The 23,362-nt window shown below is 43.2% G+C and overlaps 1 protein-coding gene across 19 annotated transcripts in view; it reads right to left on the reverse strand.

Moving 5' to 3' along the window:
- LOC131110216 (protocadherin alpha-C2-like) overlaps positions 1–23,362 on the reverse strand; it is a 116,138-nt gene that overhangs the window by 11,775 nt on the left and 81,001 nt on the right. For 16 of the 19 annotated variants that reach the window (XM_058063095.1, XM_058063096.1, XM_058063097.1 and 13 more), the window contains exon 2: positions 618–682. In XM_058063095.1, the coding sequence (XP_057919078.1) occupies positions 618–682 (65 nt within the window). Of the gene's footprint in view, positions 1–617; positions 683–3,964; positions 7,158–16,386; positions 20,311–20,341; positions 22,793–23,362 lie in introns of those variants that run through there. The other 3 variants (XM_058063081.1, XM_058063086.1, XM_058063080.1) reach the window with 3 other exon arrangements.

The raw sequence follows: 23,362 nt of genomic DNA on the forward strand, positions 1-23,362 counted from the left end.
TAGTATATCCTGCCTATTTGAGGTTCTGCATTAATTTCAATATACCGTATTTTCTGGACTATAAGTCGCACAAGGCCAAAAATGCATAATTAGGTCCAAAAAAATATATACATAAGTCGCACTGGAATATAAGTCGCATTTTTTGGGGGTAATTTATTTTCCAAAAACAGACATTACGTCCTCGTGAAAGGCAAGTTCTAACAATAAAATAATAGAGAACAGGCTGAATAGGTGTAAGATATGCTAACAATTATTTAGCTACACAAAACATAAACATAAACAGAAAAGGTGTCCAGTGTTTATGGAACATGAACAGTTTTTTCATTTATTTTATTTTTCATTTTATTTTTTTTAAGTCGCAGGAACAGCCAACCTATGAAAATACGGTATTTTTTTTTATGGTAAGTTAAATACGAGGTAGTTTGATGGCCGCTATCTGTGACTTAGTAAATAAATTGACTTAGTGATGCCTCTTTTTCTTGACTGGAGGCTATTATTTGTGTTGGTGGTCCCCCAAACTGTAATACCGTGCATTTATTGTGGTCATTAGTTTTTGACAAAAAGCATGATTTATGTCTAAGGGCATACAAAAAGAACCCAGATGGTTGACTGCTTACCTCTGCATTACGCCACCTGCTCTCAGGGAGGCTGAGTATCTCCAGTCTGAATTTGGTGCCTTGGGCTGCAAAGAGAGGAAGTGAGAGGAATTGAGCCTTAAGAAACCTAAAACGGCCTCATTAATAAGTCATGGTAAGTCAAAACCGCTGGCGGGCTCCTGCTGTATGGGAGAGAAATGAGTGTTGAGCTTGAAAAGATGTATTCCGTTTGTTCTCCCACCTCCTGTCCTTTCAAGGTGATGACATCGGATAAACACATCAGGAAAGTGTTTACTTTCACTCCATCTCTACAGTACACATTCCATTATTACTCTACTTCTATAAAGTCATGCAGTAAAATGATTTGGAAAGTTTCTTCTGCATTGTTACTCATTTCATTCACGCAATTTGGTGCAACCTCTCATGTGCATCTCTTTTCTCTCAATCCTCAAAGCCACAGATTTCACAGGAACACAGTAAGCCGGAGTCAGTCTGACATATCTAACCACGCTAACTGCAGGACCCGGTCTACGTTTAACCCGACAAGCGACCATTCCCTCGTTCCTAAACCACTGTGAAGGTCACGGCTGCAGGATGGTAGACACACATGCAGTCACTCTATAGCAGGGGTCTCAAACTCAATTTACTTGGGGGCCACTAGAGCCAGGGTCTGGGTGAGACTGGGCCGCATCATTTTAATTTTTCAACACAAAATAAAATGAAAAATAAATAAACAAATCAAGAATAAAGAAAATCAATCAATCAGTAATAAATAAATATAATAATAATAAAAACTTATAGTTGGTGGGTAGACAAATTATTTTTTTTCAGATTAAAATTAACAAAGCATTATTAGAGCCCTGTAGACATGACAAAACACGACTATAGTCACATTTATACTCTTTTTATTTACAACATATTGCGCAACTGCAGGGGTCTTGAGACACATGCTAACTCGCAAACTAGAGAGCTAGCGACCTAAACGGTAGCCTTCAAGTTATTTCCTTTAAACTTAAATAGCCAAAAACTTACCACTTCCACACGGATAGGGAGGATAACTATTAACAGTTATTTAACCTTTAACATGAACATTAATCAAACTTAATAATTTTTTCTGGGTACATGATACCATACAGCAACCATAAGCGGGGGCCTCAAACTAGTGTCCTGCGGGCCACATTTTGACCACATTTGAGACCCCTGCTCTATAGTAACAAACAAGACTAGCAGACAAGTACAGGTTACTTTGGTGTAGCATCCTTGTATGAATCATGTTGCATGTTACTAATACATGCAAAAAAGGGCAGATAACCTGATCACATCATCAAAATGGAATTACACCTTTTCCAGACTGAGGACATGATTCTCCCTGCTTGGCCATGCAGTCCATAACAGGCCCATTTGCAACCCCATTTCCTTCAAATATGACAGATGTGGACTTGCTGCGGAGGCTGTGTTGACCTTTATGAGCCTGTAGTGGTTATTCGTCAACCTTAAAATCCAATATTCTGCTTCTAATCAGAGACGCCTGGTATCCATCCCGTGAAGGATTACAAAGTACTGCAGTATTTTATTAAAAATAGTCACTCAAACAGTCATCATTGGGTGGATTGATACCAAAATAGGAGAAATAAAGCCTTAAACACATGAGACTTAACACATGCAATGTGAAGCCAGACTGTCCGCAAACAGCTTCACTAAACGTTTGTCCTATTGCGGCATGGACTTCGCCGAGGGCTGGCTGGTCCGCCTGGCTGTGTAGTTAAGTGTGTGCTGGAGCAAATGAGAACACACACACTCACACAAACACGCACCAGATACAAGCATCTGGAACCAAAACATGTCTGCAGTGTATTTTGCTCCCCAGGGAAGAATTTGACTATATGTGAATATCATCAAGGGATGAAAACTAAAAAGGTTATGAAAAAAAGTATATAATTTAGTATATAAACTAGAGCAGAATATTGATTCTTCCTCAACTGCTCAGCTCTCTTTTTCCTTTTTTCCCTCGTCTTCCTTCTCCCGGTGAATGAACACTTCTAGCATGGATACAAGGCTCGCACCTTCGCCATCAACCCACCGTCCAATCACATAGCATCCCCCGCCCCGACCGCTCGGAGCCAGCCAATCCGCTTTCAGCACCTATCGCTATCAGTTAATAACAGAGTGAGAAGAAACATGACTGGCATTTAATGAGGAATGGGTGATAACCTTTAGCTATTCTATTGTTGCTTCGTCTTTTTGTCTTCTGTGCTGACACGAATGTTTCAAGCAAATACTCCTTTTAACCTCAGAAAAAAAGCCTACTGAGACAAAATATTTATATTTATGTTCAGGGAAAACAGCAATCCTCATACATAAAAAGGTATGGCTCGTCTTTTAGCTTTGTGACCACAAGAGGAATGACCACTGAATGCCCTCTGGACTAAATCATTGGAACACTGTCGCACACAGCGGCCAAAAATGTTGACGTAAATGGTGAACAAGCTCAATATAAGGAGGAAGCGATTGCAGATACTGTCGAAAAGAAAGAATATTCATTCATTCATTTTCTACCGCTTTTCCTCACCAGGCTCGCAGGGGGTGCTGGAGCCATTCCAAGGCATTTTAACCTTTAATCTGAGCTAATACAGTTGTTCATTTTAGACTCGTCCAACAAACAAAACAAAAAAAAAAACTGTACTATGGAAAGCAGGAAGTGAACAAATGTAACAGTTACTGATTGTAAAAGTACCAGATGCAGGGGTAGAATTTAATAAGCTTTGCTTCTTCCAACTCCTTTTGGACATGTGGAACTGGGAACTGATTATGGGATGCAATTATGGACAATTTGGAGTTGCTAATTAACCTAGCATGTTTTTGGAATGTGGGAGGAAACCCACACATGCACGGGGAGAACATGCAAACTCCACACAGAGATGGCCGAGGGTGGGGAAAGACAAAATAAGAAGCCAAAAAGTTACCACTTCCACACAAAATAGGAGGAGAACTCATTCATTCATTCATTTTCTACCGCTTATCCTCACGAGAGTTACGGGGGGTGCTGGAGTCTATCCCAGCTGTCTTCGGGCGAGAGGCAGGCTACACAAGGAACTGGTAGCCAGCCAATCACAGGTCACATATAGACAAACAACCATTCACACTCACATTCATACCTATAGACAATTTGGAGTCGCTAATTAAGCTAGCATGTTTTTTGGAATGTGGGAGGAAACCGGAGTACCCGGGAAAAAAAACCCACCCATGCACGAGGAATGACGTGCTCGAATGACAGCAACTGTATCACCAAACCATCGCCTAATGGCAAACGTGAATCAGGTTTCTTTGGTTTGTTGTGAACACAAACAAAACAACAACACAAACATCACCTGAATGGCAGTCGCATCCGGCATACTGAGACGGCGCACCATTATCTGGCTGTGTCCGCTGTAGCTGGTGACATAGCCCGATCCCCAGGTGCCACTGTGGGGTCGGCCCGTGTTGTAGAACATAAACGTGTCACTTCCCGAAGTCTCCGTCAGGCATGTTTTGTAACAGTACGTTTTGGTCAGGGACCCGTTACGCCGCACCTCGATGTAATGCGGCTCTACTTTAAGGTCGCGGCGCAGCGCCATATTAGTGTTCGGGTTGCCTCCACTTGCGGGTCGCACTCCACCGGCGCTCTCATGAACGCTCTTATTCGATACACAACAAGGGCAGCAGGACCCGGGTTGGGTGCAGTAGGCATGGCAACGCACAATGGCGAGCACAAAGACTGTAACCAAGAACACAAAGGTAGTGGCGCACAAGGCGATGATGAGGGAGATGGTGAAGCGGGAAAACATCAAAGGGCTGTCGGGTCTGATGATGCGTTTCGGGTCAGGGGTCAACTTCGGCAGTAGCTCCATCACAAGCACATGGACAGTTACGGTGGAAGAAAGAGGCGGCAGGCCGTTATCCCGAACGAGAACAGTGAGCGCAAAGGAAGTGGAGTTGTCCTCGATGACGCGCCTCGTGGTGCGGATCTCGCCCGTGTGCTCGTGCACCTTAAAGAGATCAAGCTCCTTGTCCGTGGGCTGCATGGCGTAGAGCAGCCAAGCGTTCTGACCCGCGTCGCCATCCCAAGCCACCACTTTTGTTACCAACACTCCAGCTTCGGCGTTTTTCAGTAGCGTCTCTGTTGTGTGACTCCCATTAGAAAGCGGGTACACAATCCTCGGCACGTGGTCGTTTTGATCCATAACGTAAACATACACCGTAGCGATGCGGCTCAGCGGCGGCACTCCACCGTCTTGCGCTTTAATTTGAAAATGAAACTCTCTCAGTTTCTCAAAGTCAAATGTTCTCAACGCGTATGCCTCACCTGTGTCGGGTTTGACGCCGACGTAGCTCGCGACGGGAATGCCGTGATTATTGTCATTGAGAACGGCGTATTTAATGCGTGCGTTTTCACCAGAATCGGCATCAACGGCCTTAACAACACATAGTTGCAAACCGGGCGTATTGTTCTCTGTGACGTAAACGGTATATGACGTCTCATCGAATCGAGGAGGGTTATCGTTTACATCCGCGACATCGACTTTAAAAGTCATTTGCGATGACAGCGACGGCGTGCCCGCATCGATAGCGTTCACGGTCACGTTGTAGGATGAGATGGTTTCCCTGTCCAGGAACGCGGCGGTGACAACTGTGTAGTGGTTGCGGAAGGATTTGATTTTAAAAGGCGAGTCGGGTTGGATTTCCACGGTGACTTGCTTATTGGGTCCAGAATCTCGGTCGTTTATGCTAATTAGTGCGACGACGGTGTCCGCACGGGCGTCTTCTCGAACCGGACTGGAGAGAGATGAGAGTATGATCTCCGGGATGTTGTCATTGACGTCTAGAACTTCGACTACGACTTTACAATGCACCGCTACAGCGGCGGGCCCCTTGTCCGTCGCCTGAATGTACATTTCGTAAGTGTTTGTTTCCTCGTAATCGATATTGTTTTGAATCGTTATCTTCCCGGTGTTTGCGTCCACGGAAAACATCTGTCTGACTCTTTCCGGGGTGTAACTGCTGAATGAGTAAAAAACATCGCCGTTGGATCCCTCATCCGGGTCGGTTGCGTTGAGTTCAATGACAAGTGTTCCCTTTGGGGAGTTTTCGTATACTTTTACTTTATACACCGAGCTGTCAAAAGCGGGAACATTGTCGTTAGCGTCCAAGACGCGTACATTTATTTTGGTTGTGCAGCTTCTCTGTGGTGTACCTCCATCCACTGCTGTCAGGATGAATTGATGAAATGACGTCTGTTCACGGTCAAATGGCTTTTTAAGAAGGAGTTCGATGTGTTTGTTTTTTGAGAAAGGCTTCACAGAATCCAGGGTTAGATGTTGGTTCGGGCTGAGAAGATATTGCTTCACAGAGTTGGAACCGTAATCCGGATCTTGCGCTGCTTCGATATGGAGCTTTGACCCAGTGAGAGCAGATTCGGACACTTCTAGTAGATACTCCTCATGAGGGAACCAAGGTGGGTTATCATTGACGTCACGGATTTCTACTTCCACATTGTGCACCTCTGAAGGATGATCCAGAAGCACCTCCAGGTTGCGTGAACAGGTGTCACCAACTTCACACAAGGTCTCACGGTCGATGCGGTCACTCACCACTAGTTTGCCGTTTTTGTGATTGACAGTGAAATACCTCCGTTCGGTTTCAGGCGTCACCCGGATACGGCGGGTGAGAAGTTTCCTCAGGTCCAGACCCAAATCACGCGCGATGTCACCTACCGATGCGCCGTTCTCCAGCTCCTCCGGAATGGAGTAGCGAATCTGACCTTTTGTGAAGCCACCGTATATGAAAATAAATAAACATAAGCGGTAATGCGTCGCTGTTGCCATCGCAGGGAGGCAGGATTTGGAAAGGGAATAGCTTTTTTTTTTTTTTTTTTTTTAGTCAGGCGCTAGTCTTCCTCCGCCGCGCTCACTGAGAAGAAAGAGAAAATAGTCCGAGCAGGACGCCCATTGCTACCTTGCTGGTCCCAGTTTTTCCTTGTATTTTCTCCTTCCATGTTTTGTGTTATGGCTGAAAATGTTTGCCCTCCCAACAAGCCTGGTTTCTTTCCTCCTCCCTCTCCTCCCTGTGCTGTGTGGGCACAGGAGAGGAAGGAGGAGGGAGGAGGGGGCTCGAATCCTGCACTTCAGCTCTGATATAATGATCTAATACAGAAATCAGCGAACATGTTTGGTGTTTTTGTCAACGCATGTACGCTCAAGGTCGTCATGCCGCAGTAAAGCTTCAACTGCAGGCGTTTGAGGGGAAATTAATTCGACACAATCGTTTCCGTCTCTTTTTTTATTTTTTTCCGGCGCCACCGCCCTTTTCAATGCGCGAAGGGAAAGCTGATTTATGAGCTAGTCCGGGGGTCTAAACTTATGCAAAGCATTAATTACATAAGAGTACTCTATGGAGACTGTTTGGAATAGAATTATCAAAACAGATAAACAGAGAAAAAATAGCATTTGTGATTATGACTCCTGCAAAGAATATGCAAAAAGCTCTTCATGCATGCTAATGCATGTTTTTGTACATAGTACATACACAATTTAATATCAAAAGTAAACAAATGCAAGAAAGCAAATTATGCTATATTTTGAGCGCTATTCATTTAATGTTATGTTTATTATTGAAGATGTTTTTCCAATATTTTGACTCACATACTATATGTGCGGGCTGCACGGTGGTCAAGTGGTTAGCGTGCAGACCTCACAGCTAGGAGACCCGGGTTCAATCCCATCTCTGTGTGGAGTTTACATGTTTCAAAAACATGCTAGGTTAATTGGCGACTCCAAATTTCCAAAGGTATGAATGTGAGTGTGAATGGTTGTTTGTCTATATGTGCCCTGTGATTGGCTGGCCACCAGTCCAGGGTGTACCCCGCCTCTCGCCCAAAGACAGCTGGGATAGGCTCCAGCACCCCCGCAACCCTTGTGAGGATAAGCCGTAAAAAATGAATGAATGAATGAATGAGTTCTCCTCCTATTTTGTGTGGAAGTGGTAACTTTTTGGTTTCATCTCTGTGTGGAGTTTGCATGTTCTCTCCGTGCATGCGTGGGTTTTCTCCGGGTACTCTGGTTTCTTCCCACATTCCAAAAACATGCTACGTTAACATCCAAATTGTCCATAGGTATGAATGTGAGTGTGAATGGTTGTTTGTCTATATGTGCCCTCTGATTGGCTGGCCACTAGTCCAGGCTGCCCGAAGACAGCTGGGATAGGCTCCAGCAACCCCGCAACCCTCGTGAGGATAAGCGGTAGAAAATGAACGAATGCTATATGTGCCCTGTGATTGGCTAGTGAAGTCCGGTTCTAGTTCAAAACAGCAACAAAACTACCTCAAGGTGAAGTATAACAAGCACAGAAAATATCAAAGGACTTGATTTGAAACGTTTTCTACTGTGAACACGAGCCCGGTGTTAGCAGTCAAGGCGAATCTCAGCATCCGCGCGCTGCACATCTTCCTCCTTTTCCCTATAGTGCCACTTTCTCCCACGCGCATGCAGACTGCCCACAGTGATGATAGCACCCATCATCCACGGAGATGTGGAGAAGACAGTGACTCACTCGGAATTTGCCAGTGGACGAGTGTAGGGATGGAGCAGCTCCAAGCCAGTATGGAGGAGGGGGGGGGGGGGGGGGCAAATATGATGCTGCAGAAGTGCAATAAAGTGTTTGGAGAAAGAATGCACATGCATTTAAAGCAGAGGTCTCAAACACGCGGCCCGCGGGCCAAATGTGGCTCGCAGGACACTAGTTTGAGGCCCCCGGCTTGATATGAAAGTTTAATATTAGTGCGGCCCACGCAAGTTTGATATGGATGCTGTATGGTATCATGTACCCAGAAAAAATTATTACGTTTGATTAATGTTCATGTTAAAGGTTAAATAACTGTTAATAGTTATCCTCCCTATCAGTGTGGAAGTGGTGAGTCTTTGGCTATTTAAGTTTAAAGGAAATAACTTGAAGGCTACCGTTTAGGTCGCTAGCTCTCTAGTTTGCGAGTTAGCATGTGTCTCAAGACCCTGCAGTTGCGCAATATGTTGTAAATAAAAAGAGTATAAATGTGACTATAGTCGTATTTTGTCATGTCTACAGGGCTCTAATAATGCTTTGTTCATTTTAATCTGAAAAAAATAATTTGTCTACCCACTAACTATATGTGGTTTCTTAAGTTTTTATTATTTGCCGTTTTATTATTATTATTATATTTATTTATTACTGATTGATTTTCTTTATTCTTGATTTGTTTATTTATTTTTCATGTAATTTTGTGCAGAAAAATAAAAATTAAGATATTTGAGAACAGTGGAATGTTTTATCAGAGCTTTTATTGTAGAAAATCGGAACCAAAGCTGATGCAGCCCCAGCCTTACCCAGACCCTAGCTCCAGTGGCCTCCAGGTAAATTGAGTTTGAGACCCCTGATTTAAAGTATAGCTAATAACATGTCTCTAATGGCACAACACGCTAGTGCAGGTATTAGCGTACATAACAAATATACTGTAAATATGATACCACTAACTTTATCTGCATTACCGATCAAAGGGCTGCTTCCAAACAAGTCTCCGCATGGCTCCGCATGTTTGCTCAGTCACGCCATCAGTGACATTTAGCAAATGTTCCCAGTGGGCCGTGTGAAACCGCTTGTTTGGCGCCGACACACGAACAAAACAGACAAATGTTTATCACACACAGGAGGCTGGATTTACATCAACGCACCCTCCTTTTGTCTCACTGTGGGCTGCGTTTTAGCATCATCATACATGTACATAATTATTACATCTACCCCAAGTGTTAATTGCGTGCCACAGAGCTACACTTTGTTTTACACCTGGGTAATCCACATCAAGTCATCAAAATGTGTTTCTGCGACTGACAGATGCCTGATATGCGTCAACAAGCACGGAGCTGCAGAGGCTAATTGGTATTCCTTTACATATGCCAGTACTTTGAATCACTTTAATAATCCTGCATCGCTTCACCATTCAATCAGACAACCCCACTTTCACCTCTATGGACTCTAACACTGCTGTTATTGTCTCTCTTATATTAGCCACAAACACACAAAAATACATAACCAAGAAATGAAGATAGGGCTCAAATTCGTATGAGAAAATAAGAGATAATCTTTCACTTTGTCATAAAATGAACATCCAGAATCTGCCCGTTTCATTAATGATGCAAAAAGTCCCACATATTAAGGACCTTTTCATTCCCCAAGATCCAACATCATTAATACTGCAAGCGACCATTACAGAGACCATTCATAATATCTCCTTTGGCATTAGGACATCCCGAATTTTTAGTGAGCTACAAAAACGTTTCACTTGGTTAATATGATGCAAAATCCTACGTACAGACAATGAAACTAATAATTATCGCAAAGTACAAATCAACATTGAGCTACATGCTAAACACGAGAGAAGAAATCAAGGGAGTTAATGTTGTGAAAGGAGTTAATGTGGTCACAAAACCAGGATGACATACCATGAAGATGTTGAGAAGTTGCTGTTGGTTTGGGTGGGGAAAGACAAAATAAGAAGCCAAAAAGTTACCACTTCCACACAAAATAGGAGGAGAACTCATTCATTTTCTACCGCTTATCCTCATGAGGGTTGCAGGAGTGCTGGAGCCTATCCCAGCTGTCTTCAGGCGAGAGGCGGGGGTACACCCTGGACTGGTCGCCAGCCAATCACAGGGCACATATAGACAGACAACCATTCACACTCACATTCATACCTATGGACAATTTGGAGTCGCTAATTAACCTAGCATGTTTTTGGAATGTGGGAGGAAACCGGAGTACCCGGAGAAAACCCACGCATGCACGGGGTAGAACATGCAAACTCCACACAGAGATGGCCGAGGGTGGAATTGAACCCTGGTCTCCTAGCTGTGAGGTCTGCGTGCTAACCACTGGACCACCGTGCAGCCCCTAAATAATTATTGATCCATCAATTGAATTGATTTAGTTTGTGTACATTTCATGTTTTTCTGGACCTTCTGGTATTAATTCATGACATGAAGCGAGGTTGTGGAGGTGGTATTATAAGACCAATTGTCTATCTGCTGCTTCAGGACCTGATGTCGCCACCATCATTATGGAGGAAGTCACACAGTGACAGGAAGGGAGAGTAGCCTGCATGGGAAAGGGAGCAAAGTTGCAGGACACATGCAGTGAAATTGGTCCCTCTGTTGGAATAAATTGGTAGTACAAGAAATGGACACGTGATCACCCCCCCACCCCTCCACCCACTCCCCAGCCACTGGGCTTTTTCATTAAGCCAAAGCTCTCTAATGCATAATCCCTGCTATGACTTGAAGGGGGGAGGGGGGGGAGTACTAGGTACAGTACATCAAGGACAATCATTTGCGTTGCCGTTTTGTCATAATAACTTGAAATTGACAACATAAGCGATAAGGCAAATGAGTGACAATAGAACAGGGGTCTCAAACTCAATTTACTTGGGGGCCACTGGCACTATGAGGTTTTCCCCCCAAAAATGCATTTATTAAAAACAGAAAAATGAATAAACTTTGCTTTGGTTCCGATTTTCTACAAGAAAAGCTCTGATAAAACTGTTCTCAAATATCTTACTTTTTATTTTTCTACACAAAATAAGATGAAAAATAAATAAACAAATCAAGAATAAAGAAAATCAATCAATCAGTAATAAATAAATAAATATAATAATAATAATAATAATAAAACACTAAATAATAAAAACTTAAGAAACCACATATAGTTGGTGGGTAGACAAATTATTTTTTTCAGATTAAAATGAACAAAGCATTATTAGAGCCCAACATTAAACTTTCATATCAAGGCGGGGGCCTCAAACTAGTGTCCTGCGGGCCACATTTGGCCCGCGGGCCGCGTGTTTGAGACCCCTGATTTACAACATATTGCACAACTGCAGCGTCTTGAGACACATGCTAACTCGCAAACTAGAGAGCTAGCGACCTAAACGGTAGCCTTCAAGTTATTTCCTTTAAACTTAAAAAGCCAAAAACTTACCACTTCCACACGGATAGGGAGGATAACTATTAACAGTTATTTAACCTTTAACATGAACATTAATCAAACGTAATCATTTTTTCTGGGTACATGATACCATACAGCATCCATATCAAACTTGCGCGGGCCGCACTGACATTAAACTTTCATATCAAGGCGGGGACCTAAACTAGGCCACGTGTTTGAGACCCCTGCAATAGAGCATTTAGATGCCACAACTCCAAATCCATTTGGTGCCAATATCTACATATGTTCCCCCGTCCCTGATGACACATCAAAGCCCAGATTACACCAGAAAAAACAATGACTATGCAGGAATAATTCCAGAAGAATTAGCATGCAGCTAAAGTATTTTGTCCCAGGTTCAACTTCAGGTTCAACTACAAATTTTCCAAATCTCAGTCCCATGCGAACCCTGATCCCTTTCCACAGGTGGACACAGAGCATATCTCAGGGTGTTTGTTTGTCCTCATCCCTGATGAACCTCGCTTTCAGAAATAAAGGGCAGCGAGAGTGAGAACTAAAAAGCAGCACAAATCCCTCCTTTCTGGGGTGAAACAGCGTCTTCCCGTTTCAGCCTTTTGCATAAATCAACGTGATGCTGAACAAAGCTATCAGTTCATGCAGGCAGGCCGGTTTTTGGACGCTTCACTCTTGGCTCTTTTATCCTCGCCATATGGGGAATGAGGATGCAAGCCGAAGTTGTTGTGAGCATGACGAAGCTAATCTAAACGACAAAACAACATCCCGATGCCACTCCCAAAAGGGAAGGGACTAATTCACAGAGGATGGGCTGGAGGAAATGGAGGAGAAAGGGTGATAAATACTCCTTCAGCTGTGACAAATTGTAAAATGTTAGCACTCGGCTACAGGGCATCTGTGTACTGTTTTTGTCCATATTGTCCCCCAAAGCCGCAGTTTTCTTATTATCGCGAGCTCAAGCTGCTTCATTTGTTCCCCTCTCTCTAAAATCCATACATCCTTTCTTTTCTTTTACACATCTCTCACTCCATTTTTCTCTTAAAGCATAAGACAAGGCATCCTTCCTTGTTTTCCATTCTGGATCATATCAACTGCACATGCTCAGATGGAAGTCTGATGGAAGTGGGGGGCAGGCAGCTCCTAGGAAACAGGAGTACACGGTTTCATTAAGGCTGAGAACAGTCTCCATGGTAACCACAGACAGCACTGCATGCCTCGCTCGCACAAAGGACACGCCCTTGTGTGGAAGGGCTGATAGACAGTGATGAATGCGTGATGTTTGATTTAGGAAAGACAACATCCTCAACCCCCCCCCCACACACACACACACATACATACATAACAAATTAAATATTCTACTACGCTTTTTGTCCCTTTAAGAACGACTGTGTGAGTGGATTTACAGTATGATACAATCAATGAGATGTGAACCACTGCTGCCAGTCTCATGCAAGATAATGCATCGAGAAATCAATAATTGAATGCATTCGATGGAGCCAAAAAGCTTTCCTATGACATCATACTGGTATAGCTGCTAGCATAAAACCGAGTATTGTCCCATATAATACTGCTATTAGGGACAATGCATGTAAACATACACAATATTCTGTTAAATGCACAGGTAAAGCCTCATTCTCCCCCTTCACTGCCCCTCCATGTCTGCTATGATTGACATTACATGTAGTCGACCCCGCCCAGTTAGCCTAGCCGCAGAGCAGAGAGGAGCTGTTTGCGTGGTCGGTGCTGAAGCTGCAGTAGCAAGAGCAGCAGCAGCAGCAGCAGGGAGCGGAAAATTACCTGCCCATCCCCCCCTCCCTCCTCGTCCTCTTAGCCTTTCCCCGCTTGCATTAACATCGAGCTGCAGCACGGAGAAGACACACTGAAGTACTTTTACGCAGGGAGAGAGCTTCAGGCATTGTTTCAGGAAGATGAAACATTGAGAGAGAAAAAAAAGGACGCAACAGCCCACTGCAGCCTCACAGAGGAAGCAGCCATCTTTAAATCACAAGATGACCCACTTGTAAACACATAGCAACACACACACACACACACACATTGCCTTCAATGCGTGTGAGCACACAAAGCCTCTGTCAAATCTCCTTCACACTGAAGCAAGTCACAGTCACATCGGACCATCCTTGTTTGTGCTGGACCACTCCCTGAAATGAGGTCATGTCGTCTGAGTGACTCACAGAAGATGAGATGAAGCCACTGCCCTGGCATTGTTCCACCTGCATGGAATGAATGCATGTAAAACATACATACTGTACATAAGAACGTTATGTCTACACATTAGGAATGCTAATGAAAATATATTAGATCATGTTTGCAACGCTTCAGGGTTGATAAGCACACATGTCTGCATGAGATGGACATTAATTCCTTGTTAGTTCTCTCAGCTGCTCCCCCTTCCTCAGCAATCGGTGGTGGAGTAGAGGGGGATGGGAATGAGCGGCGTACTTTAGGAGAAGCACAGAGAGACAGAAGCCTGGTTTGGAATGCCAATAATATGTGCATGTTAAGCATCAGAAAGGAACACGATGTTGGCAAGAGGAAGGATTAAAAGCAGGACTAGTGGATTTGATTGCATGACGTGAATTTGGTGAAGCACATGTTTGAAGCCGCTGTGTGACGACGATAACACGGAGCACATCAGTGATGTGAGGACATGCCCAGATATATAACGCATCTTTTTGTTGTAATTATGCCACATTATAATGTCCCAATGACTGTATATGTGAGCATTTATGGAAATAGTTTTCTGTACACTGCTTTGGAGTTATTGTCCACCTTTTGCTACAGTATGACAACAGAATATGTACTTTTTATGTTGTTTTTTATCATTCATATGACAAAAACCTTAGAGAAAATCAATTGCTAGCCAACACTGTCTTATTGAAATAAAACAACACTCTCAAAATGCAATAGCTAGCACTATTTTATAGTCTAATTTCACAGCTCAACTGTATTTTTTATAGTAAAACAGCTCAATATAAGTATATACTTCATTATAATATGTAAACATATGAATGAAGCACCACACAAAAAACAATCTATAAGCCTCAAAATGAATCATAACAATGTCATCATCACATAATATACTCTTGCAAAAAAAGAAAATGTTGCAATTTGAAGTTACCGTAATACACCTTAATGCAGTACAGACACAATTTAACATTTAACATGTAACAAAACTGAGTAATGTTGATGAGCCAACGTAATGAGAGGAGCTGCAGTGACACGTTTGGCCACACGGGGCAGTAATGAGCACAAATAGCTTGTATTTAAGTCGAAGAAAATATACCGGCTCTCTTTGCCAGTCTGATGTGGATACCTGTACCGCTGATGGATGTGTATTTTTTTATGGACAAACACTTCGAAACAATAATAACTAACGTATATTATTCATATTTAACCTCCAGTGAGGTTGTTTTTTTTCAGCATTTCGCTTTAAATCGGCTTAAATCCGTGAGATCGGTTTGACACGTACGGACAGTGGACCTCTGGTGGTGGAATTCCCGCGCGTTTTTTGGAGCCAAATATGTCGTCACTTCAGTTGAATGTGAGTATGAAGGACTTACAAATTACTTACAGTAGTACAAGTGAATGTTTGTTTAATTATATTGTGTCTCCATATCACAGCAGTTGCTAATGAATGTGTTCAGTACTTTGTTCAAAATATACTGTACGATTCACAAAGGACACCCCCCCCCCCCCCCCCAGGTGAAACCCCAGTATAAAGCTAAAGTGCCCCACCCTCCTAACCTCCCGAATGCACACGTCCAAAGCCCCACGCTGACCCCACTGGCAAACTACTGTGATGGTTCAATGAGACCCGCCATTCAAACAGTCCATGTCATCAACCACCAACCACATCTCAACACCATGACCTCCACATTGTGAAGCCCCAAACAGGGAACCGGCAGACTGTTGGAACCCCCAAAACAAACCAGCAAGCAGCACAAAAAGCACAAAAAAGACACTGAACAGCTGACCCCAAAGCCAGGCCAGACCCAAAGGGGCCACGGGGCATCCACCCTCCATCCCAAAGTGACCCCCAAAAAGCCCAACATCCCCAACTCAGTGGCACGTATGTGAGCATAATAAGTAAATAAAAATGTCAAACTGCAAAATTTGTTGTTTTATTATGCTGCTATTATGTGAATTTTGACACTTATGGACCAAGATGCTGCAGTTTACTAATAAAAATAACAATTGTTATCACATTTATCAAATGTCTGCATGTCCCTGGTGTTTGGAAATAATAACCATGTCCTTTTAAAGCTTTTTTTTTCCAAAGACTTGCAAACGTCGAGTACTATATCACTTTCAACTGCTCAAACTGCACCTTTAAAGCTGAACTGCACTTTTTGCGGAATTTTGCCCATCAATCACAATCCTTATATGAAACACGAACACATATTTCACCAGAAAACAAGTTAATATGAGCTAGCTAACAACGGCTGTCATGGGAAATATGTAGTTTGATGCTAAGTTTCAGTTTTGTTTTAAATCATCAAACTACAGCAAGAAACTGTATTACCATCATTGTTAGCTAGCTCATATTAACTCGTTTTCTGGCATTATAGTGTACACAAATATGTGTTCATGTTTCACATAAGGATTGTGAATGATGGGTAAAATTCCAAATAAAGTGCGGTTCTCCTTTAAGACACTTGTCCCTGCTTCACAACAAGTACCACGGAGAGCTCCTCATACAGTCTTGGATGGAAAAGAGCAACGCTAATGCTTCCAGGACATTTGAACTCACCTTATCTGTGTTAGGTAAAGTCTGAGTCCTGGTAAAGGTGTCTCCTCCGTTAATACTGATCAGTTCAGCATCTACAGGTGGAAAAGGTGCCGGAAAAACCACCACATCGCTCTTGAGCGTGTCTGAGCTGAAACACACGTCATACTGCTGAGTAGCTTTGGAGTAAGACCAGCTCCCGTCAGGATGGGTGGTGATCATCGGGGCCCCGTACCTGCCCAAAGTGCCGTCTGTCTGTCTGTGGCATCTGACGGCTACTAAGGTGATGAGGCTGAGCAGAAAGATGAGGGACACGGCCACAATGGCGATGAGGAGATACAAATGTAAATCCGAGAAGGTCTCCTCCTTTATGGGCACATGTCTGAACGGAGTGTGGATGTCAGCTGTGCTTTCAAGCACCACCACATCAATAGACACAGTAGCTGACAGGGAGGCTTCTCCATGATCACAAACCAACACCACCAAGGGGTGACTTTTCAGGTCATTGTCACTCATTCTCCTCTTGGTGCGGATCTCCCCGGTGCTGGTTCCCATCCGGAAGAGGTTGTTGTTGCCTTTGGGCTCAGACAGGTGATAGGAGAGCAGTGCATTGTATCCAGAGTCTGCATCTACAGCCCTGATCTTTGCCACAAAGTATCCCGCTTCGGCAGAATAGGGGATGCTCTCGCTGTTAACGGAGCTGTGCTCGGAATAGGGCGCCAGGATGGTGGGACTGTTGTCGTTTTCATCCAGGATGAAAACGTTCACGGTGACGTTGCTGCTGAGTGCAGGAACACCGGAGTCTGTGGCCTGGACTTTGAACTGAAAGGTCTTTAGCTTCTCGTAGTCAAATGACTGCAAGCTGACTATCTCTCCAGTCTCGGAGTTGATGTTAATATTTAATCTCGCTACATCCTCTTTGAGATGATTAGCATTCATTATTGAAAATGATATTTTAGCATTTTCGTCTACATCTGCATCATCTGCGCTTATGGTGTATACAACTTCACCAGCGGGACGGTTCTCTTTAATAAAAATATTAATCACAGAGTCTCCAAAGCGGGGTGCGTTGTCGTTAACATCAGAAACATGAACAGTAATTATATTTGTACTGAAGAGCGAAGGGACCCCTTCATCAGATGCGGTTATTGTAATATCATATTTAGAAATTTGCTCTCTATCCAAAACTCCATTTACTACCAATGAATAATGATTTTTATATGTGTTTTTTATTTTGAAAGGTACGGCCTCCATTATTCTGACGTCAACGACGCCATTTTTCCCCGCGTCATTGTCTTTCACTGTTAAGAGTCCGACCATTGTGTCGATGGGCGCATCCTCCCGAACTACATCGACTAATGACGTCACTGATATTTCCGGTGCATTATCATTAACATCGATTATTTCGATAAGAACTTTACAATGCGACGCCCTGGGATTCAAACCCTTGTCTTTTGCTTGCACTCTGATTTCCACGGCATTGTTTCTTTCGTGGTCTAAATCACCATTCACTGTTATTTCCCCCGTAGTTGAATCAATATCAAATTTATCAATATCATTATCACCGTCGTGATTAATAATAGAATATTCAATTTCCCCGTTATGACCCACGTCGAAATCACGAGCATTCACGGACAAAATGATTGCGCCATTGGGTGCATTTTCAGCTACGGTGCCTTTGTATAGCACCTTGTCAAAAATGGGAATATTATCATTAACATCTTGTACATTAATAACGACCTGCAACGTTCCTGATTTAGCAGGTTTTCCTCCGTCCAGAGCCGTCAATGTGAGTTTTATCACTGACTGTTTCTCTCGGTCCAGAGCTTTTTGCAGCAACAATTCCGCAGACATGGATTGCTCACCGGGATTCTGCGCATCCAAGGAAAAATGCTCATTTTGGCTGAGTTTGTAGCTTTTTACTGAATAACCCCCAACGTCTGCGTCAAACGCCTTAAGCAAAGTAAATCTTTCTCCGGGAAAAGCCGATTCAGACACATTTAGAACAATCTCAGGTTGTCGGAAATACGGCGCGTTGTCATTTATATCCACAATTTTAACCTCAAAGCGATAAAGATTGAGAGGTGCGTTCGTAATGGCTTCCACCTCCAAAGAGCACTTTAAACGGCGAGAGCACAGCTCCTCTCGGTCGATTCTGTCCTTCACAACAAGTATCCCGGTTTTAGTGTTCACCTCCAAATACCTGGCTTTCGGTCCAGTTATTTGTAAACCTCGGAATTCCAAATCCTGTACATCCAAGTGCAGGTCCTTCGCTAAATTCCCCACTGCAATACCGGGATTCGACTCCTCTGTCACGGAATAGACAATCTGTGCGGATACCACACTCCATATATGAAACAAAGGCAAGAAATAATACATCCAAAAACGGGAATTGTCCTCTGGTTTCATAATTTTTCCCAAGTTTCTTCGACAGATAGCACCAGAATGGTTTACTCCGTCAGTAACATTTTAAGACTTCGGAGTCAGACCACGAAATAATGAGTTTTAGTCATGACGAACAAAGAATCACGCCCCATCTCCCAACACTGACAAAGAAGGGAGCGTCTGTGAGCCAAGTGCGACATCTAGTGGTAAAAAAAGATACTTTTCTACAAGGTCAATCTTGCACAAACAGTACAACACTATGAATTGATACCAAAATACACATTTATCACAAAAACTCCCAGTCTTACTTTTACATATGTACATTATCATCTATCCCATTCACATCCATAGCCGTCTAACATATATTTTTCATATATTTTGGAGTTGTAAAAACTACAGTTCCTGCTAACAAACAGAAGCTTGACCCCAAGTCATATGTACGCCCCCCTTGCCCCCTGCCAAACATATCCTTTATACCAATTTGCTTGACCAGCTACCTTCATATTATGTTTTGTTTCAAACTAATGTACAACACAATGAAACATAAAATATTTCAATGACTTAGAGCAAGACAAACCAAGGCAACTGTACTGTATTTATATCAGGAGGCCTGAGCAGATCGTATCATTACATTCTCAGAGTTGGGTAAAGTCTGAGTCCAGGTAAAGGTGTCTCTTCCGTTAATACTGAAGAGACACCTTACTACTAATCAATTCCACGTCTACAGGTGGAAAAGGGTGCCGGGAAAACCACCACAGATAACCAAGACTAGAAGCAATATTTCACAACTCAAACCCAAGTGCTCTTACCATTTTTTGTGGCATTATATGCACAAATGTCAAAAATTGTCCTATATGTCTCGAAGTTCAAAACATTCCTGGATCCAGACAGGGATCCCGATCCCCACCCCCAATATTTAAACAGGTCTTCCACATCCACATTTCATCCAAATCCATTGAGAAATATTCAAGTTATTTTGAACACAAACAAAAAGATAAATATCAGCAAAAACATAACCTCAATACTGCGCCTGTACTTTGCAGAAGTAAAAACAGAATATCAGAAACACGACTTCTATTTTCAATTACACTATTGCTACAACTTGGAACAACAATTTCATACTTAAACACACAAGGACCCCACAAAATAGCACAAACAGAAGGTCAGCACCACGGACAGTGTCATTTTCAGTTTGTTTTTTCCCCCCTCCCAACAAGTAAAATGGTCTCAATAATATATCTAGCAAAGACAACCAAGACTAGAAGCAATATTTCACAACTCAAACACTCAAATATTCAAATTATTGATACCAACCGATTCATGATTTATAGCCTCAAAGTATCTTAAAGTCCAAACAACATTAAAAAAAAAACTGTGGTTCTTCCATCCTGTGATGCACCATCAGTGGATCATATAGATCATATCCATAAGTCAAATACTCGGCTCATACGTGACCAAAATAATATCAGACATGGTGAAAAAGTGGGAAAGAAGTAACCATATGATTCAAATTCACCCAGACGTTATTTACAAGTTGCTTCTCGTACTGCAAAGGATGAACCAATAACATCAAGAAAACTCCATTTCAGCCTACCTTGTCAGAGTTAGGTAAAGTCTGAGTCCTGGTAAAGGTGTCTCCTCCGTTAATACTGATCAGTTCAGCATCTACAGGTGGAAAAGGTGCCGGGAAAACCACCACATCGCTCTTGAGCGTGTCTGAGCTGAAACACACGTCATACTGCTGAGTAGCTTTGGAGTAAGACCAGCTCCCGTCAGGATGGGTGGTGATCATCGGGGCCCCGTACCTGCCCAAAGTGCCGTCTGTCTGTCTGTGGCATCTGACGGCTACTAAGGTGATGAGGCTGAGCAGAAAGATGAGGGACACGGCCACAATGGCGATGAGGAGATACAAGTGTAAATCCGAGAAGGTCTCCTCCTTTATGGGCACATGTCTGAACGGAGTGTGGATGTCAGCTGTGCTTTCAAGCACCACCACATCAATAGACACAGTAGCTGACAGGGAGGCTTCTCCATGATCACAAACCAACACCACCAAGGGGTGACTTTTCAGGTCATTGTCACTCATTCTCCTCTTGGTGCGGATCTCCCCGGTGCTGGTTCCCATCCGGAAGAGGTTGTTGTTGCCTTTGGGCTCAGACAGGTGATAGGAGAGCAGTGCATTGTATCCAGAGTCTGCATCTACAGCCCTGATCTTTGCCACAAAGTATCCCGCTTCTGCAGAATAGGGGATGCTCTCGCTGTTAACGGAGCTGTGCTCGGAATAGGGCGCCAGGATGGTGGGACTGTTGTCGTTCTCATCCAGGATGAAAACATTCACGGTGACGTTGCTGCTGAGCGGAGGAACTCCGGAGTCTGTGGCCTGGACTTTGAACTGAAAGGTCTTTAGCTTCTCGTAGTCAAAGGACTGCAAACTGACTATATCTCCAGTCTCGGAGTTGATGTTCATAACTGATGTTACTGGAATCCCGTTTGCATCTCCCAGTAAAGCGTAGGTCACTCTTGCATTCTCGTTGATATCGGAATCTCCAGCAATTACTCTACTGATGCTGACTCCCACAGGACTATTTTCTTTAACGTAAATATTTGTAATTGTTTCAGAAAAATGCGGCGCATTATCGTTAACGTCAGACACTCGGATAGTGATAACGCTGCTGCTAGATAGAGGCGGACTCCCTTCATCGGTTGCCACAATAGTGATATCGTACAAAGAGCATTGTTCCCTGTCAATTAGGCCATCCACAACTAATGAGTAATAATTTTTATAATTAGATTTAAGCTTAAAGGGTGTAGAAGCAGCAATTTTACACTGAGTGTTGCCATTCTTTCCTCCATCTTTATCAGTGACTGTCACTAAAGCAACGACGCTTCCTATCTCGGCGTCTTCTTTAACTGGATTCATGAGTGACGTTACTACGATTTCTGGGGCATTGTCGTTGACGTCGAGAACCTCCACCAGTAGTTTAGCATTAGCCCTCCGAGGATACGGACCTTTATCTGTAGCCTGGACGTGAATATCATAGGCTGCTTGTGCCTCGTAGTCTAAATGGTCTTTAACCGTGATTTCACCGGTTTCTGCGTCAATTAAAAACACATCAGCGGGGTCAAAATGTGCACGTTTAACAAACCCGAACATCAGCTTCCCGTTGTCACCTTCGTCTAAATCTGATGCACTCAACTGAAGCACCAAAGACCCAGGCAGGGCGTTTTCTTTGACTCGGGCTTTATAAAGTCCTTGACTAAAAGATGGAGTGTTATCATTAACATCCAGGACATTTACATTTAACTCCAGTGTTCCAGTTTTAGGAGGCTTTCCTCCATCTATGGCACTGAGTGTTAACTTCACTGTGGCTTGTTTTTCTCGGTCTAAAGCTTTTAGCAACACCAACTCAGCAGATACACTATGCTCGCCACCGCCCTGCACATCCAGAGAGAAATACTCATTCGGGGTCAATTTGTAGGTTTTAATGGAGTTACCAGTAGTATCTGAGTCCAACGCGAGTGGGAGTAAGAAATGCTCCCCTGTGAGGGATGATTCTGAAATGTTAATTGAGTGGGACTCCTCCACGAAGCGAGGTGCATTGTCGTTTAAATCATGAACAGTCACCTCAATTCGATGAAGCCCCATCGGGTTCCTCAGAAGAGCTTCTAGATTGAGAGTGCATTTTACGGACTTAGGACACAGCTCCTCACGGTCTATTCTCTCCGCAACATAAAGCTCCCCCGTACGGAAATTGGTCTTGAAATATTCCTTACTGTAACCGGACACCACAGTGAGATCTCTGGTTTGTAAGTCCCTGACGTTGATGTTTAAATCCTTCGCGACGTTGCCCACCACGGTTCCTTTGTCCATCTCCTCGGAAATCGAGTAGGATATCTGAGCAGTGCAGCAGTCCCATAAAAGCGCCATGAACAACCAGCAAATACGTATCCGGTTCCGTTTAACAAGCATCGTTCTTCCCACGGATTCCACCGTCGGGAACATTTTTAATCCACAAAAGAGTGCTCGATAGTCCACTTGATCCATACACTCGCGTTCTCTTCTTTATGTCATCGTCTTCGTGGCTCCGAGCACAATGTGATTTGTTTCATGACGTAGCCACAGGAAGGTGGCGACTGCGAGTTTTACACCAAGTGGCGGTCTACTGCGACCTCAAGCGTTTAATTTTGGTATGACAATATACGGTTTTAAAAACAAAGCACCCACAAAACAAAGCAATTTACTAAGAATTGGGGTTTAAAACCAGGAACAATTCCACTCATACAGTTTCCTGGGAATGAGCTCGAGTTTACTTGTGATTTATTTTTCATCAAATCCCAACATCGATATTTGTTTTCTTATAAGGAAATACTCTAATGTGGTCTCTGATTTCTACTATAATGATACAGTATTGTTTTTGTTATGAATAAGGAGGCTAATGAAGTTTTAAGCTGAAAGCAAGCAAGCTTTTCTATTGTACATTAACATTCAGCACCAAGGACAGCAGCAATACTTTCCCTGAAGCACATTCTGTTTCCTGTCATATAGTAGGCCTTCTGGTCAAAACCCTGATATGAATAAAAACTACATCCTAGTAGGTGTCAGTCACAGGCTGCC

The sequence above is a fragment of the Doryrhamphus excisus genome, chromosome 23 (genome assembly GCF_030265055.1).
Source record: "Doryrhamphus excisus isolate RoL2022-K1 chromosome 23, RoL_Dexc_1.0, whole genome shotgun sequence".
In the NCBI taxonomy this organism is placed as follows: domain Eukaryota; kingdom Metazoa; phylum Chordata; class Actinopteri; order Syngnathiformes; family Syngnathidae; genus Doryrhamphus; species Doryrhamphus excisus.